The sequence below is a fragment of the Falco punctatus genome (assembly GCF_963210335.1).
Source record: "Falco punctatus genome assembly, chromosome: Z".
Lineage (NCBI taxonomy): Eukaryota > Metazoa > Chordata > Aves > Falconiformes > Falconidae > Falco > Falco punctatus.
In genome coordinates this window covers 82,572,733-82,592,888 of record NC_137586.1, presented here as the reverse complement: position 1 = coordinate 82,592,888, position 20,156 = coordinate 82,572,733, and the positions used below count along the sequence as shown (strand labels likewise).

At 37.2% G+C, this 20,156-nt stretch overlaps 1 protein-coding gene across 3 annotated transcripts in view; it reads right to left on the bottom strand.

Moving 5' to 3' along the window:
- EDIL3 (EGF like repeats and discoidin domains 3) overlaps nucleotides 1-20,156 on the bottom strand; it is a 257,146-nt gene that overhangs the window by 177,447 nt on the left and 59,543 nt on the right. For all 3 annotated transcript variants that reach the window (XM_080372557.1, XM_080372556.1, XM_080372555.1), the window contains exon 2: nucleotides 10,717-10,845. In XM_080372557.1, the coding sequence (XP_080228683.1) occupies nucleotides 10,717-10,845 (129 nt within the window). The remainder of the gene's footprint in view (nucleotides 1-10,716; nucleotides 10,846-20,156) is intronic.

Below are 20,156 nucleotides of genomic sequence, written 5' to 3'. Positions count from 1 at the left end.
AAGGGTTAGTAAACAAAATATATCCCTGAGAACTGAAAGGACTTATTTCTTCCTGTTATTTTGACCAATAATTTTCATAGAAGTTTGATAATGAACTTTGGTCTTTCAAATTCTGATTCCCATTTTATTAGATTATGTTGTATAATTCCCCTGTTTTGTTTACTCCTTGCAATAAAACCTGCATTTATACAGTAGCCTAACAGGAAAAACTTTCAACCATAAACTTATTAGGAGGTATCTGTAATTATATTATATTTTAAAAAAAAAATCAAACAACAAAACAATCAACAACAAACCAAATCAGAGTGAAAACATTCTCCTTATCCAGGTAAAATGGGACTCTGTGGGTATTTCTTTGCTGAAAAAGTAAAACAAAAATCTCATCTGGTGTATACCAGCACAATTCCTCTACATTCAGAGTTGTGCCCACTTCTATCAGTAATTCCTTGTTTTTAACGTAATTAAGAACAAGGTATATTTGTTCTAGACAATACTAGCTGTATATATTCCAGTTTAACAAGTTCGTTTAGTATTCTGGAACTGTGCAGAAAAAGATGGTAAGAGTAGAATAGATACATTATTCCACACTGTTTAAAACACTTAAGAGAATTTTGTGTCTGGAACGGAGTGCTGAACAGCAAGGACCAGATCTTGCACCCTTAAGCAAATTACTTAACAGAGATTTCAAATAATAATGGAATAAGCACACAAAGGCATCAGATCACTCAGAGTTACAGAGTAAAAAAAATTTCTGAGCTACTAATAGCAACTTTTCCCAGTTGGAAAGACAAAATTTTTTCAGAAAAACATTTGGGCACTTTTATTCTTCTGCTTCTGAGCATAAGAATATTTATTACTGGAAAAAAGAAAAAGGGTTTACACACTATTGCATCTCCTTATAGCACAAAAAAAAATATTTCACTAATTCATTATTTTAGATATAAGTAAACATACATGGGGAGAAAAAGGCAAGAAAATGTGATTCCAAGTCATGATGAATTTTGCTTTGCTTAATGAGCCTTTTATATAAATAGTTTTGCAAAAAACATCTGTAAAATAACTTAGAGAGGAAAAGAAAGAAACAACAGTAATGTTCATCTGTCTCTGGGTTTCAATATTCAGCTTTTAATTTTTTTTTCTTTTACTCTGGAATTGCACTGCATTTAGAACTTCCATTAATCTGAACATCACCAGGTTCTTCATCGAATTGTTTTTGCCTAAGACATCTAAAATCTTCTAATCTGAATCTCCTATGATGCCAGAATTATCATCTCGTTAAAGAAAAATCTCCCTTTCCAGCTAAAGAATCAGCTTCCTCCTGGCATTTTTATTTTAGTAAGTTGTGTCCATAGTGTTGAGTCATATCCTTCTGCATAAAAATCCAGGAACACAGTATGTTATATAAAATGGAAACACAAACAGGAGCAGTACTTTAAGAATGCTTATTTCTTAAGCCTAAATTTTATGAGAAATTAGGTTGTCTGGTCTCTTCAAAAGCATCAAAACTACTTGCTTTGCATTAGCCAAGGAATTAAGGGAACAAGAAAGTAAACCTATAAAGCTACCAACGCATTTCTAGCAAAAGAGAAGAGTACTTAATCCCTGAGCCATACTGGTAATTCTTAATGAGTGGAGTATTTTAAAAGTATAGAAAAAATTCTGCAACTCTTCATTTCTAAGAGTTGGGTGAGAACATACAGATCTCTGATTCAATACATACAAAAATGGTCTAACACGAAGAGCTCTCTTAAGGGCACTAACAATGTCCTAGTAATTTAAAAAATAAAACATGTATGTTTTACAAGTTTTTAAATACACAAATTAAAAAAGAAAAAAGAAAAAAAAATAAAAAAAAAATAAAAAAGGTGGTGAGAGACCTATTTTAAACACTTAGCTCTTTGAGCTTATATAGAACCAAGAAGTCCAGGACAGGGACGCTGAAGAGCAAAGACAACATAATATGGAACTTGACTACAAACAGTCTAACAGCAATGTCAGTATGTCCTGCAGGCACCTAGACTACTTCAGAGGTACTGATGGATGTGAAATGTGCATAAAGTTGTGCACCAGAATATTTATTCCCTTAGATCTCGATGTATGATGTACTGGATTCACCTGTTTTAATCTGGTGCTGCTGTTGCCCAAAAAGACCTTTTTCTTTTGAAGTCATTGGATTATTTGCGGGCTTCTTTTTCCAGACAACATCAGAGCACCTATCCAAAGAGCAATTTTGCTTGGCTGTTAACATAAGCTCTCCACAGATTTTTATGTGCTGCCTATTTTACTGGCAGATCTGGCAAAACATAATCGGCTTATTCTACCTAGAAGCAAGTTAAAAACATATCAGGGCACAGACACATCACATTACTAAGGAAATCACTCTATTTTTTCGGTTCCTTCTTCTGTCTTTTCTTCACTCCTTAAAGTAGGGCAAAAATCCTGGTCAGCTGCAGACAGGAACCAGTGGAAATGGATCTGGCTCATAGGACATGCCTCCTTTCTAGTACACACAGCCCAGGCAGGTCTGATCTGCATCATGCCCAGTCTTGTTTCTGGAGCACCACGTCTTCAGCAGCCTCTATACACTTGAAATTTCCAACCAAATAGGACCTAGGTCGAGAGTCCACACCTCATCATTTTGTGACAGTTCTCAATGACACACATGCATGCTTTTCTGAAAATTTTTGTATACAAGGCTGGGCATTGGTGTTGGACCTTCTAATCAAAACTGTCTACTACTGACAGATGCATCCCTCCATTTGGAAACAGGGGCTGGAGATGTCTTTTGCAGACCAACCCACGCTCACAAACCTTATTTATCCTTGCAAGGCCTCATCCTGAGCAGCAGCTCTGGCAACAAGAGTCTGGATGGTTTTCATTTGTCCTTTTTTTTAACTAGACTAAAATGTATAAAATCTCCCTCGGTTTGTTCCAGAGCTCTTTTGTCAAATGCTTCAGTGTGCGACTACAATTACTCATCACTTGCCAGTTTGAGCTTTCAAATAAGAAATTTGTAAACAGAAAAAAAAAAAAAAAAGGAAGAAGTGTGATGTGATTTTCAGGATAGGCTTTATTTGACAGGGTAGTTTTCACAAATGTCCTAAACTTTCCACTACAGACCTTGAGGATGGTCTTCTTGAGATTAACAATACTAAGCAGACTTTTAAGATTAGCCATATACTTCAAAATGCCTTATAAAAGATACATTCTGATAAAATCCAAGAGTGTATTAACCACCTTCTTTCAGTTGCCAACAGCATCCTGGGCCTGGGCAGCATTAGGCAGAGCACTGCCAGCAGGTCAAGGGAGATGATCCTTTCCTTCCCTCTGCACAGCACTGGTGAGACACATGTTGTCCTGTTCTGAGTTCTGAGCTCCCCAGTACAAGACAGACATTGATACACTGGAGCAAATACAGTAAAGGGCCAAAAAGGGGCAGAGGGTTTGAAGCGTCTTTCATTCAAGAATAGGCTGCATGAGCTGGGGCTGCTCAGCCTGGGGAAGAGAAGCCTCAAGGCTATCTCACCAAAGTGTGTAACAATAGCTGATGGGACAGTGTAAAGAAGATGGAGCCACACTCTTTCTAGTGGCATCCAGGGCAAAACTTAAAACACCACCTGAACACAAGGAAACACTTTTTTTACTGTGAGCATGGCCGAACACTGGAACAGGTTGCCCAAAAATGTAGTGGAGTCTCCACCAAAACTTCTCATACAGAGACAAAATAGGACATGGTCTAGTTGACCATGCTTGAGCAGGGAATTAAGACTAGGTGATGTCCACAGGTCACTGCTAACCTCAGATGTTCTGTGGTTCTCTAATTCTATCCCAGTGAATACAGTACTATTCCAAAGCTTCCCTACCCAAATACAGAGGATCTTTTAATAAAATATTACCTTTAGTCCAAATGAACACAGCTGTGGAACACTCACAGGAAAAGTGTTTCATGGATTAATTGACCATTTTACTGATGATGATATATCTAAATTATTTCCAAATTTTTCTAAATATAGAAATGCTTCTTTTTTTTTAAATGAGGCACAACCAAAAGCAGCACTCAGTGGTGGCAGCAGTGAATGCTCCAGCTGAGTGCTCCATGGGGGAAACAAGGGGGCTCCCGGGGCCAGGGGAACCCGAGGGAGAGCAGAGAGCCCCACCAGGAGCCAGCAGCTCTGGTGTGAGGCTAACGCAGCTCCGGCCTCACCAGGAGCCCTGTGGGAGATGGAACTGGCCCTGGAAAGTGGAAATCTGGACATTACTAAGAACTCCGCAGCAATAAGTTGTTGCTGAAGAACACTAGCACTTTCCTTCTTTGCTCACAAGGAAAGAAATCAGCACAGAATGCAAACAGGTATCAGCGATAAAGCCCAGCAGCGAAGAACTTCATCTTCCATGCCCGCTTTCCCACTCCATCTCACTCTTTTCCCAGAAAGGACTAACCTTTGAACATGAAACCTGATCATTCCTTCTGCATTCAAATAAACATGGGCCCAATTCACCATTCTGCTGTTTCACTTTTCTATCAATGGAACCGTTGAAATGGTTTTCAAGAACAAAAATATAAACAGACACTCCTTTCCCTTGCAATTTTTGCAGATCATAGTAGGAAGAGCAAAGCAAGACATTTTACTGAAGAACTCAGAGCCCTATAATAAAATCTCCCTGTTGGCAAAAAGAAAACCAATGAGTAAGTCACTTAGGTAGATTCTGTCACAACAGCAATAAATACAGTCAGTTTGGGTGACACTACACATACAGCAGTGACAGCAGATACTGAAATCTGGAGTTCACACTCTGTTCCCTGTTGTGGGCAATCTGCAATGAGTACTATATTGTAATGGGGAGAACACTGCCGGCAGGCTAAGGGATGTGGTATTTTCCCTACAGTCATTAAGGGAGTTAATTGTTAAGCACCTGACATTTGAGGAGCATGCAAGAGAGCTGGGGCTGTTAAGCCTAGAGAAGTCTCATAGAAATGAAGGCAACAGAGCCAGGGTCTTCTCAGTGGTACACAGTAACAGCACCAGAGACGATGAGCAGAAACTGAATCTCACAAAATTCCACTTAAACATATTTGGGAGGTTGGGGTTGGTTGGTTTGTTTGCTTGGTTTTTTTCACTGTGCAGGTGATCAAACACTAGCACAGATTGCTATGAGAAGCTGTGAAGTCTCCATCCTTGGCAATATTCAAAACCCAACTGGACATGGCCCAGAGAAACCCCGGGCCCTGATACTCCCTTGGGAAGTGGGGTTATATTACGGACCTCCAGAAGTACAGAAGTGGTTTCCTAACTGCTCTAATTTTGTGATCACCAGTGCTTTAATTGGCATTATTGCAGGTTACCTAATTTAGAGCTGAGGCAGCTACATTCATATCAATTACATACCAGATACACGTGGCACTAAGCCTTTGGCATTCTTTTGTAAGAATGGATTAATTTCATCATATCTACCTTAGAGAGAAAACCCATTAGCACATATGTTCAATGTGTGGTGCAAACAAACATCCTTAAAAAATCATGTATCGTAGGACTGTGAAAACATCTTGGAAATCATTCAGTCTTTTCCACTCAAGACATCAAAAAACATCTGTAACACTGACTGGAAAACAGTGACAGAAATATATGCTTACTAGTTTTTTTGACAAGCTCTTGTCCTGTCAGTGCAGAGGTCAGGACAGCAACGGTAGAAACTTAGGCTGTGCTGGGAAAGCCACAAAGCCAACAGATCATAGCACTCTGGGTCTAATCTGTGAATTTTTATGTAACAGCATGAAAAGGGAAGAAATCCTTTGATTCCTGTGACCCAGTCTCAGAGACAGTAGCTGTTAAAGAAAGAGCTTCCCTTGGATACTGGAAGGACTAGACTGATACAGAAAACACTGCAGCATTATAAACAAGGAACCCCACAGGTCACTTATTAATCATCTGGCAGAACAAAGACGGAATGAAAAACTGACGTCTCCTTTCTTTTTCCTTTCAGCTCTCCTCCCTTCTCTCAACCACCATGGTGCACATAGACCCAAGTTTCCTGTATTATGTGTACAAGATCATTAACTCACCTTTCCACCCTTCTAAAATGCACAAAGACATTTTTACCATGTTTTCCAGTAACAAGTCCTCTCAGTAAGTAAGCTCTCAGCCGCCACAAAAGGAAAAGACGCTTTCCAAAAGGCTACCAGCACCCTATTTGAATGCAGCTTCGGAGAATGTTTACAGCTCTTCTCTAAATGTGCTCGTGGCTCCTCTACCCTCCCCATCATTGTACATCCTTTACTTTTCCACTTACATAAACTAACCATGTTTACCAGTTTATCCTCTCAGACAGCACTGAATTTCAGATTTAGAAGATCAAACCTGAATAGTTTTAAGATGTTCGTTTTTCACACATGAAATCATGTGGTCACTCATGGTACACACTGTGATAGCCTTACTGTGTACTAAACTTAGCTGCTCCTTCTTTAAGTTTTGCTTCAGTCACGTATTTCTCTCTCTGTTTTCCCCTATGCACACCCCAAACGAAACAGGAATAATTTTTATGTCAATATTTTCCCCCAGTATTATTTCAATGCATACAGCCACACTGTCCTTACTCCCCTCACGCACAGTCATGACAGACTAGGCTACTCTTCTTTCATCAGCTACCCATGTTGATTAAGTCACATGTTAATAGCATTCCTGAACAGTATGTATTAAAGCTTTCTATTAATTGTATGTAACAGTTATAGTCTATGGTATTTCTGTAATTTACATGGCTTCTGAGAATTACTTGTGAATTATTTAAATGATGTAAAGTCTGTCAACTTATCTGTAATGCATTTCAATACCAATGTTAATCACATGTGAATCTTTTTCAACCTAGACTAGAATTCGTGTTTCCAAGGATATAGATAGGAGTCTGCTAAAGAGGTAACTTAGGCCATAGTTTCCTTATTATCTTTGGAAAGCACCCTCCTATTTGGGAAGCTTGATATCATTACCTTTTATCTGTTTAGCTAAATCCTTTCCCACCTCACTGCCTTGAGGATGTGCTGTACTGAAAAGAACCACAATGTACTTTTTTTTCCTGCTTGCCTCCATCTTATTCTTTGCTAGTTTATCAGATATTTAGAATCAGTTAGGATACGCAGAGCACTGAAATGACTTGTCTGCACCAACAGGGTAATATTACAGCTTTGCCGTCTAATCTCATTTTTTTTTAGATAACTATGTCTAGTATTTAGTACAAGGAAACGTAGGAAATAAGGCAAGGTTACCATTAGAGAAAGGGTAGGATACAATAGGGTTAGTATTTTAAAATATGTATTACTATTACAAACATTTTACAAAAATTTTGGTTTAGATACGCTCAAAGTTATAGCATCAGAAAACAGTGGAGATGTATGGCAGAAGAATCAGGATTTTCCATGGGTGAATTTTAAAAAAAAAAACCAACAATAACAAATCTTATTAGACTGAAATAAGGCGCTACGATCATGTTGGGTTATTTTACATTTTAGTTTTATTAAGGTAATAATGGGCATTACATTCTTAAGTCCTTCAACTATTCATGCAGCTCCCAAACTGCCTTGAATCTTTGATGATCAATTTAGGTAAGACTGCTGCCTAAATATTTAACCTTCTGTCCTGTATGTGCTTTTATGCAGCTATCTTTTTTCCTTTACATGAATTTACACCCTTGTATCTGTATGGCATTGTTGGTTTTTTACCCACATTAATGTGTGATTTAGTAAAATCCCTGTTCCCTGTTACTGTCAAATCCTCCTGTCTAAACTATGTTCCTTGAAAATTTGTGACTTTCCAGCTAATGTCCAGAGATTAACAGTATCCTGTCACCAGGACTGAATAAAGTCCAATACTGGTGTACCTAGAGAAAAGGCCACATAGAACTCCCAACTAACTCTTTCAAAATTTGTCATACAGCCCTTTTGAGGGGAGACAGACTGACACAGGCTCTTCTCTGTGTTGTGTTTTTGCCCACTGTTTTCTTTTCTTCTTACTCAGTGCCTCCTGACATTCTAAATGCTTAATTTTCAACCAACTGAAGTGTTTTCAACTACAGAGGAAACTGTCAAGAAATCTTCTGGAGATTCTAAGGATTAAGAGAAATAGCTTTTGGGCAATAACTCATTAAAAATCCAAGGAGAGTAACCTTTGGTAGCATTCCTTCTTCAACCTTTCTTTGATAATAAACACAGTTGGTAAAAGTGATCGCATGGGGTCTTGCACTCCTGGGGTCCTCACAGACCCACCTTCCAATGGATTATTTTACTTGAAACACTCCAGTGTTTGAATTAATAAGACTATGACTATTAGCTTGCACTAAGCATCATCACTTTCACAGGAAAAATCAAAATATTATCTTGAAATACCTTTTTCTTTTATATGACACTTATGTAGGTGAATATAATGCTGAATAAGCCTCAGCTTTTACTAAAAAGTAAATGATTATTTTTAAAACCATTTTTAGATTTCAAAAAGTAATGGCTAGTATTTGAATCCATACATGCAGCACAATCATACAGGGCAAGCACAAACTGAATTAACACTCTGGATTTTAGCTAATATAGGAATATTAACAAGCCCTTTACTTAACCAATGTTGTCCAGTGAACAATCTCTCTGGACTGCAAACTAAAAATATAATATTCTACCTGCATAAGTGCTGTGATCACCACATATTCTAAAGCTTTCTACTTGCTTATCCTTTATGCTGTTTACCAAACCAAGGTTTTGATGAAGTGTTTGAAGAATTTCTTTAAGTGTATTTGTATTTTTTTAAAGCCTTTCTAATATTTAGTTGTAAATTACAGTGGCAATTATCACAACATGCTTTTATCTCAGATTCACTTATGATCGGCATCCTCCCAGCTGTGCACAATGCAATTTCCTGCCAATCAGGCCCATGATAAATCCCAAAATTTCCTGCAGTAAACCTATGTAAAGACCATTTTAACATAGCATGATATATAGCTGTAGGATAAATTCAGATCCTTCAAGCATGCATAAAAATGTAAAGGAAAGGTATGGAAAATAGTGTTCTGAGGCAGTGTCTTCTGGCTTCTTGTGTGGTTGCATCAAGGGCACAAGCAATTTCTTGTGTAACTCAAATGTTTGATTCGAACCAGCTACTATGATATTTTAGTCAGAAAAAAAATGCAGTTGGTGTCTCACCAAAGCTGGTCATTCTCTCAACGAAAGCAGTTCACTTGTCTGGAGAAAACTTATCTTTGGCAAAATCAAATTCAAAACAGATTCCCTTAAAATTGCCTTATACAGAGTTAGAAGTCACTGCCAGAACAACGATAGTATTGTTTACAGAAAAGAAAAACAGAAAACAAAACCAAATTGACCCTGGGTTCCTGCATTAAGTACTGCTCAGCTTATCTCGTGATAGAGAGGGATAAAATTAATCCCTAGAACAGCGTATTCAGTTTGTGCCTGCGTAGCCTTTATTTATGTATTAAGAAATGCCAACCACACTGATGTAGGATGGTTGCAGTGTTAAAGAGGTGCTGAGCCGAGCTGTGACAGTTTCAACGAGACATCTGTAGAAGCAATGCTATTGGCGTTGCCTTTCTTCTCAAGGTTCATGTCCTACAGTACAGCTGGCAGAAGAAAAAGTGTGAGCAACACTCAGCTGCCACAGACTGAAGCATGTCAGTGTAACCCAGGATGATGAATCACAGACACAGACATACGATATGAAATAATTGAAGGGTCATAGTGCTTTCAAATACTTTGGCTGTCAGCAGAAGAAATGCAGGCAGGGCATGCAAAGCTTTCAGATAAGATGTACTGCCACAGAACCTCCACTTTTGTGTATTTTCCTGATACAAACAAAATAAAAACTACTGCCCTCTCTTCTGTAGGTCAATGCTTTTCTGTGTCTCTTACCTTCCCATCCTAATTCCCAGAACTCCATGGAAAAGATAGGTATGTACCTATTTAAACAGTAGTGTCTATTTATTGGCTCTACCATACATAGTTTTATACCTTCTTTGGGATAATATAAAAGCTTGGTCAACTTGCAGCTCTTCTGCTCCATTGAAAATGATGGCCTGTGACACAATGAAATGTCTACCACCTTCTTTGCCCTTTTCCTCGTTAAGTTTTCTTAGGATAGAGGCCTGACCTGCCAGATGTTTTGGAACTACCACTCATATTTACATTTACTCTGGGTCAAATGCACATCATAAAGTTTCAGTACTCTGTGCACTCATGTAATGATTAACTACAACCTCCAGCTGGGTAAATGTTTTTAAATTCAAACAAGTGAGTACTAGGTGCTATTCTGTATTCTTCTATACTGTTTCTGTAACTTCACTTGTTTAAGTAACTAGTCTTTACTCTGGACATCAGTATAAAACTATCAGAAACCAAACTTTACGTGGTCATTGATCAGCAGAAGGATATATAAAAATAATTGCATCGATCTTTGAGAAATGTTGGTCACTTTAAGTCACAGCTATGATCTTTTTGCTCTGTGAAGTAGAGCACTGCACTTTTCTGAGTGATTATACTATGCAGATACACTTGTCAGATACTGCTTTAACTGTCTGTTAATTATGATATAGATATGAGGTTAAGAAACCAATAAGGAACAATGGAATGACCACAGCATTATACAAAATGCTGTGGAGACCATCACTGGTTGGCTAGCCACAGACTAATGGGATATTTAAGCAACTATTTCAGCATTTAAGGTTTGCACTTACCAACCTCCACAACACTGGAGCAATTGGGGTCTGTGAAGCCTTCGGGACATTCGCATGAGTAGAAGTCATCATTCAGCCCTGACAGACAGATGCCACCATTTTTGCATGGGTTGGAGTCACACACATCCCCTGTGGGTTAAAGGGAAAAAAAAAGTTCCTGTATAAAACTCTTCAAAGGTTATGCACAAACTCTTAATATGGCAGATTGCTGATAATCAAGAACAAAAAGGAATGACAGACTATGTCCTTTGAATACCTATTGGCTAAATCCATTTTATATTTATTTAACAGCACATCTCTGTGTTTTCTTCCTTTAGCCTTTTGCTCTGTAAAATGTGATTCTCTTCAACACACTGACAGCTATTCACTTGCAAAAGACAATGAAATGTAACAAGAGGATTTTTTTCTTTCTCTCATTTGAGAGATTTGAGATGAGATTTGACTCTCATTTGAGTCATTCAGGATATATGCTTGAAAAGAAATTTACCCAGGGTTTTACCTCTCCAGGTTCCCTTCAACATAAAGCTGAATGGTGGTTTCAAGTCAGGCTATTGGCTTACCACCTGGTTTGTGAGCAGAGAGCTGTGGCTGTGGTTGTATCATCATGTGCTCCAGACTAACACTCTTAAAACACTCCGCAGCACAGATTTGATCAGGTATTGACATGCAGCTGCATTTCTGCTAACACAGAATACAGCATTCAGGCCAGCAGTGTGCTTCTATATTGGCTTTATGTCAGTCACACGAATACCAATTATATGTGATCCCAGGGTAAAGTCTGATAGTACAGACTAAAGCCATTAAAGTGTTTTGAGTAATTTAATTCTAACAGTAAGTTTACACCCAAGCAATGATTTCTGATGTGGAGTCCTATGACCGGAGCTGCTGTTACATTCACACTGTGCCCCCGGGGATGCTTTCACTATGGCTTGTGACCCACCAGATCCATGTCAGGGATGGAGGCTAACGCACATGAGCAGCCACAGCTCCTCAGTGCTCCTTGACAGTTCCCTCCAAGTTCACAAAGTAGTTTTGTCAAGTTCTCCCATAGTCCATCTTGACTGAAGATCAGAACAAATCAGTTAGAAACAAAGCTGTGCTTCACTTCAAAACTGCTGTGCTATGAACTAGCTATGCTTCAAAACACTCTCGGACACAGGGGTCACTGGCACTTCAGCCTTCCTAAATAATACTAAACCAGCAGATTTGGCTCATCTTTCAATTGCTTTTCAGTGTAGAGACCCTATTCAGTCAATTAAGATTGAGGTGATCAAGAACAGAAAGATGCAAACCCTGAAAGGTGCACCACAGAGCTGCTCCACATGCTCAGAACTTGAACATGTCTCCAATATTATCAGTGTCTACGACACATTATTGCAATTTCCTATCTTCCTTCTATTTGAAATTGCCTTCAGGAGGAGACAGAAAACAGAGAACAGAGCGCCTGTTCAATTCCTGCAATTCCCTAGTTTTAACATCCTTAAAAAACCCCTCTCACCCTATCACACAGCTCTACAAATACATGGAAATAAGGATGGCATCCTGTCCCCAATGTGGTAATTGGAAGCAGTCCTAAAAAATGCCCTAGGCTTTGGTCACTGTCAACTTAATTTTTCTCAGCTAATTAAATATGTATGTAGATGCATTCTTTTATTTATCTCAAGCTTCATCTTATAAATAAGACAGTTTTGTGCTTTCTATTGCTCAGTACTGTTTTTAGAACTACTAATAATTTGTGCAGTACAGTTTTATTTTGCAAAATTTTTGCGAATGCAACTTAAAGCAACATTTGCAGATAGTTAATTAATAAAAAAAACCAAGTATATTATTTTGTATGCTCTTTTTTTAATTGAAAAGGTGCCAGTGTTTTGCCATATAATTGTAAAGAGTTACAGAAATCCACTTGTTTGTGTCAGTAGTACTGATATACGTTTTGGACTATAGTGGTTGTAAGGGAACTCAAAATGTTTTTAATGTCTTTCTGGCACATAGATTTCAGATTAGTGACTGGTGTGAGAATTTGAATCTAATAATCACTTAAGAAATTCAACTGATACACAAAACTGCTTTCATGAATTTTGCGCATCAGTCGCAAAAAAGTTGTGGGTTAGTTTGCTGGGTTATTTTTAGTTTTACTTAATTTTAATCTGTCAGCTTTAAACTGCCTTCATGACACAGAGAACTGTCATCTGTCTACATACTTGGCATTAACAGTTTCGTCTTGAAGACTGTCCAGCTGACAGAGAAGTACAGTCGGTTGAAAAGAGTCAATAATGTAAGACATCTGTCTAATGACTGTCTTCTTAAGTGAATCTAAATAAGTCAAGACTTCTCATTTTCAGTGCTTGTTGCACTATTGGGGTAGCAAAGGATGCTTGCTTTTTACTTCATGGGGCTTGAAAGAACAACTACTATTAACTGAATGCTCTGACAACTGTATTTCCATACCTTTCACTAAATTAATAAATTAAATAGCATCTGGAGCAGGAACACTTATTATGCAAATCCGTACAGATATACTGATTAAAACGAGAGGGGACATTTTTACTATGTGTTTCCTGATTCTCTGTTCTTCTGATTTCAATTACGCAATACAAGAAAGAAAAATAAAAGACAAAATACTCTTTTCATTTGTAAGTTTTGTATTAACAGACAAACAGAATGCATCCCATTTCCCATTATATTTCCAGAAAGTGGAATCTTCTACTATCACCAAAGTGTGCATACTTAACTGTGTAGTTCTCATTTGTCTGAAAATTCATGTTGGCATTTTCAGTCTGAAGTGACCCAACCTACAGTTTCAGACTAATAAAACAGATGCTGTCCTCTAACACCAGTCATTTATTTCCATGTTCAGGTAATTACTTAAGTGCTCTTTTGACCCACCACCTTGGCCCAAATTCTACAATCAATCACTGGTGTAAAATTTTAATTGTCCTTATATCACACCATAGAAATAAAATGAATACAGTGCACCTCTAAAGAAAATGGGACACAAAAAACCCCCAAACCCCACAAAAAAACCCCACCAAAAAGCTCCAACAAAATAGATTATCTAGCCTGTCTCATTCATGTAATGCTAAAGAGGGCTAAAGAGGGAAAATCTATAGTTTGAACAACAGTGGTTAAAATAACAGTATGATGTCAAATGGAATGCAGAGAAATGAACAACTGCAGAGACAACCAAGCAATAATTCTGCTTAATACTAGATTCTAGGCTATGCAAATTTGCATACTTAAATTAGTAAAATGCACTTAAATTGTTAGCACCCTTATTTATGACTTTTGTGTGTGAAATTGCACAGAACAAAATAAATATCACCTTTGAATCAATAATATTCCCCTCAATTTACATTTTGTTCCTCTTGAGAGGCCATTCATGTTGAAATATTGAAATCTAATTTGTTTTACATTTTACTGAGTTTGATGAACATAATTTTATTTTAAAGGCTCTGTTCTTAACTAAGAAAAGCTTATACGGATGCATATCTTAACAACTGATTAAGGGATTTGTTACCATTGAAACGCTATGCTGTATATGACAAAATTTTTAACACAACAGTAGTTTTAGAATTTAACTTTAGTCATGGTGAATGCAAGAGTAAAATAAACCCAAAGAAAGAACTACACCCTTTACAGTAATTTTTAGAGAATTCTGCTCTGTGCTGCTGATTATCCATAGTGATACATAATATTCTGGGTTTGCATCAGACTGTGTAATTTGACAAATTTCTGTAAATTAAACAAACACTCTAAGAGGAACTTCATTATTAAAAAAAAACAACAAACAAACAAAACAAAACAAAGAAAACCCACCAAAAGATAATTAATATTGTATTTCTATTAAAATGTTCTGAAAGGGTCCAGTAAGAATGCAAGTGTCAAATGAAAACAATAGTTCGTCTTTACTGTGTCTGACTAACCCTGCACTTTTCATTACATGGCTACTAGAGCATTAAAGTGCGTCTTAAGACTGTATATAAAATACATACTGCAGTATTGATGCCTTTACATCATCCTTGGGAAAACTGCAGACAGTAAAATCTCATTGCATCAAGCTACTGAGATTAGTTACAAGGATCTGTGAAACAGGATCAGCAAAGGATCCACTCACATGCTCCCCGCTCAAATTGGCAGAACTCATGAACACTATGCATTTGTGTCTTTTAGGAGACCCTTGCTTTTAAGTTATGGTTTATAGTAGCGCATATATTTATTTATTTAATATATTTATATATGTTTATATTTTTATATATAGACATGTATGTATGCACATATTTTATGTATATAAATACATGTATGTATATACACGTGCGTATGTCCTCCTTTTGGATAACATAAAGAGTTAAGTTAGGAATGTAATCGACATTCTCTCACACGATACTGCATTGAGTGGCGGATAAAACATTTATTTGATTAGAAGATAACACATTGGAGGATTTTGATGTTTTCTTTTTATTTTTCCTCACATCTTTAGTTTCTTGAGAACATCCTTAAGTCACATTAGTCCTTGAATGAATTGTCCATTCTCTCTTTGGAAAATGTGGTAGGTTAGAAAGCATAAAATTAAAGGGGAGATCCATACATAATCAAAATTGGAACTTTAATTAAGAACCCCCTCTGCTTCTCCAAACTCAGAAAAAAATATCTAGCAAAACTCAAATAAAATGGTGAGATATTTACTTTCTAGTAAGAGTTAAGTCTTTTTGTAAAGATGATGTCAGCTTTTGTCCACAGTGAATAACTCCATCAGTGAACCTGGACCAAATTTTATTAAAAACACTTGGAGAGGAACTGTTCTGTAAGTCCATCATGCTCCATGACCTACCTTAATACAACCACACTTAAGCCACATCCTTTTCAACGAAATACTGAATGCACAACTATTGCTTTTTTCGGCAAGCAGGTAATGGTGGGAAGGAGGGTAAAATTTGTATATCCACTCTTTGTTGAACTTTACACTTTTATATAGCATACTTTTTGATCCTGTGAAACTCCACAAAATGTTACATGATTCTTGACTGAGAGTGTAATACTTTGCTTGACAGCAAAGGACAACCTGAAAAAAGGAACTCAACTGCTGCATATAAATAATGCAGTACACCATGATGATAACAGTTAGCCCATCAATCCTTGTCAAAAACAGAAATTCATAGAACTTTTGAAAACATTTTTTGTGATGTGAAGGCTAAAGAATATGTTCTGTGCAAACAGGAAAGTACCATTCACAACGACCTGCACGCACTACTTCGTAAAGCTTTCTTGTAAAAGCACACAGACTAGCCAGCTACCGTTGCTATAAGCAAATCAATTTGCAATTCACCAACATTTGCCAATGAAAGAAAAGAAAAACGAATTATGTACTCCAACTTAAAACTATTTACTCTTTCACATTGTAGTTCCTGGGATAGGAATACCTGCCAAAATCTATGTACAGTATCCTGAATTAGGCATGGGAGAAGCATTTTTCCCTATGCACAAAATCATTACCCTAAAATGAACACTACTTCCCTCAACTATTTTTGAACACGTAGTGTAACTGCTATGATTTCTGGCAGAAAAGTTACTGTAAGAAACACCTGCTTGAGACAATGAAATGACGGCAAGGAAAGAAACGTGTCTCAAAAAATCTCATGGATTCACAAGATTTCAAAACTAGAAGGAAAGAAGTGACAGAAGAAAGATGATCTGGGTGTTTGGGCACATTTTCTTCTCTAATTTAAGAACAGAGCATATTCCTTGAAATAGAAAGTGTGTATGGGAAAATTCAAGCCTATTTATTCTTTTATATTTAATGTGCATTAACTATGAACACATTTAGTATGCATTACGTATTGATGTGGTGAAATACACAGAAGGTAATACTGAGGCAAACACACTTACACTATAGGACTCCAAGTAGATGCTGACACCCATTGGAACAAAAGACATGAAGAAATCTACAGTTAAAAAGTTGCAAACACAATGTCATACAAGTTCATTGTGCTATCCATGCAAGCTGATAGGGAAGCACAATACTCCTTACTGGTACGCTCTGTGATGTGTGTTTTGTATCTCAAGCACTTGGTTTCACCATCGATGGGAGAAGGTGAACCATCACTCCTACCTACAACAGCCACTGTATTTTCATTCAATTTCCTACATTGCTACATGAAATATGGGTTATTTCAAAAGCTCTTTCTAAAGAAATAAAATGAATAGCTATTCCCTTTCACGAGAATAAAACTTGTTATAAAGAAGAAATCTTCAGGTAGCACAAAAGAATAACCAGCCCAGAAAATAGCCAGTCAATAGAAATTTGGTCTAGGGATAGTAAAAACAAGCCCCAGTTCTGAAGCCCAGAAGAGCAACTAAACTTCAGAAGACGGAGAAAGTACTGGCTACCAGTAGCAGTTTCACGTTAAAATCAATTTTCAGAAAAAGAGTTTTAATAGTTTTCTGATTTACAGAATCATCTGTACAGTGTCCAAGTTCAAATCTATTTCTCCACAGCTGAACCACTACTGAGAAGCAGAACCATAAATCATATTGAAGACACACCTGTGCAGAGATGCAAAATGTGAATATGAAAACAGATGAGCTCTGCAGTTCTTTTAAGAAATTTGTAAGCTGGGGGTTTTTAGATTTAACGGTGAGGCAGCTGACTTGTTTTTCCTAAGGTAAAAAGACAGTTGAATAATTAACTTGTACCCCTTATTATTTGAAAGGGAAGTTAAAGTTTCTAGCTACCAACAGCTCATCGGTGTCCTTCTGCTTGTTTTCTAGGCTGATTTGCTTACAATGTAGGTAGAAGGTTCAGATAACTTTCTAAATAGAATATGCACAGCAGATTCTTTAGATGGTTTTAAAAAATGAATAAACTGATATCACCTACTCTAAATGTCCATATATGAATTTGACCGGGAAACTTACAGGAGAACACAAATGTCAGAATAATTACCTCATGATTTTATTACAGGTCTCCTGAAAATTGACATGGTTGGCTTCTTCTGAAGGCCTCTGGGATCAAAAGACTGTATGCATTTAAGCAAGCTGTAGCTTGTAGTTGTGGAGGAGAACTGCAACATACTCGTGTAAACTAGGCACAAACATTTCTTTAAATTTAACTTTTTCCTGTCTTGTAATCTGAGGGGATGCACTGGCTGATTTTTGAAAACCTGAGATGTATTACCAAAAGAAAATGAGATTATTCTAGGAAGAGAATTATCGTTTGAATATGACTCTGGGACTGGACTGAAACATTAATCCTGGGTGAAGATGAAGTGCTGACTTAAGCTTTGGATTTAGTCTAATAGTACAATACTGTAAAAGTGTGTCCCTACTTTCAGGGTTAGAATAGAGGCCTAAAGTAATGTCTGCAGAGATTAATTTCTATCATAATAAATCCCCTTCTGCCTTAAAAAAGTATAATCTCTTCCCTTTCTAAAGGTCTACAGTATGAGCTACTTTATTCATTTGAATGTGAAAGTGCAGCAGGTCGCCGCACTCCAGCCTGCTGGGTTACAGACATTTTAAGCATCTGATGTTTGACAATATGAAATACAAGTAGAAACAGAAAACAGCTTAAAAAGTAAACTCTTCTCTCTTTCATAGGTTGCAGAGAGTTCATTTCTATGCCAACTGGCTCTGCAGGGAAAAAGATGAACTATTCCTGTCATTTCAAATCTTTATTAGTAAAAAATGGATCAAAAGTGATTAAAGGAGGAATACGGTTATATAAAGCACTTCTGAATATTTTTACAACTTGTGGAAAATTTTCATGCACACACTGTCAAGGGGATTTGGGGAAAGCTGTCATCAGTTAGAGACATTGTTTCATCAAAGGAAAAGACAGATATTCCACCAAACTGATGATCAGCTGATGGTACCAGCAGCACACCATCCCCTGCACCCAGCCCCAGCTAACCGCAGTGATGCTTCCCACGCAAGCAGGGAGATCAATGCCTTTGATGAAGATACCCTTATCCCTATCAGCACAACCTTCCACAACATCTTTTCTCTCTGCACACTCAACAAAGCTGGCAAAAATTACCTAGGCACTCCTTGAACATCCTCGTTTGATTTAAGGCATCATTCACGTCAGCTGTGTTTATACAATTATTTGCCACTTGCTAACAGTCACATGAATCAACCTGTATTTCTGCACCTGTTCACATCTACGGGGTGAAAGAGGTTTATGAAAAGGGAAAGAATAAGAGCTTAAATTGAGGCTTTCTGTGTAAGGCACTCAGGATAAACTGTCTCTCCATTAAGTTGTTCTGTTCAATTAAAACTTTCTGAGAGATGAAGTCATGACAGGAATACATTATCACTTCCAGCCACTTGTCCTTTGTTTTTAAAGCTGATGGTGAGATTTTTAGTAGTATGTTCACTTGAAATTTCTCACTTGATAAAATATTCACATTCCTTGCTAGGAATTACTGTGCTTTGCAGATCTCTGGATACAGATCTTCACTGGTTTCTGTCAAAAATCAGCTGGGCTTCTGCAGGCTTCTCCACTAACTGCCAGTAGGCTCCACTTCTACATCCATGACCATCAGATGGTTAATACAGGGACCCAGATTTCTTATTTGACTTTACCTACATTGAGCTTTTGATCATTAGCTCTTCCTAAATCTTTTTTGAAAATATTCATGGCTCCCAAAGCTCTGGAAATGCCTCAACCCCCTGGTCAGAAAACAACCCAGACACATTAACAACTTTTCTCTTGCCCATCCCCTGCTTTCCATGGTGAGAAAATCCATGCGTGCAGCTAAATCAGCCAGCACCCTCTGAAATAAACAGTTGTAAGTGTTTGTGACCTTCTTTAGACAGGTAACATCTTTCTTACTTCTCTTCCTTATAGACTGAGAGCATTCAGGGACACATATTCTAACTGGTCTTTACAGGTATCTTCCCAGTTTCTACTTTCACTTCATCAGTGAAGCAAGATTATTAAAAAAAAACAAACAAACAAACAAAAAAACCAAACAAAAACAACCAACACTTATTGTGGAATTACCAGTTTATAAATTAATAGTCTCAATTTTTATCCACACTCAGTTTTATGTCTCAGGTTTTTTTGTCTCAGTTTTACCTTTGCATTTCTTTTTCATGCGCCACAGCTTTTGAGCTTAGCAATTTCAAAGCACCAGAGTGTGTGTCTACATGTATACATGCACACACGTATATTTAGCTCCATACTTATATTCTTATTCATACTTTATATACAAGGAAATGAAAGCGGTTTTTTTTCCCCCTTTGTGTACCCTATATTGGATGTATTTAGACACCAGTTGCTAGGCAATTATTAATCTCAGCACTGGTGAATTTATCTTTTCCCATCCTAAGTAAATCCAAATGTGAAAGCTAGGCAATTAAAAAGTCATCATTAACAGGTTTTAAACACTAATTACATTTCATTATATCCATAAGAATTCTAAATATATTCCCATTACAGT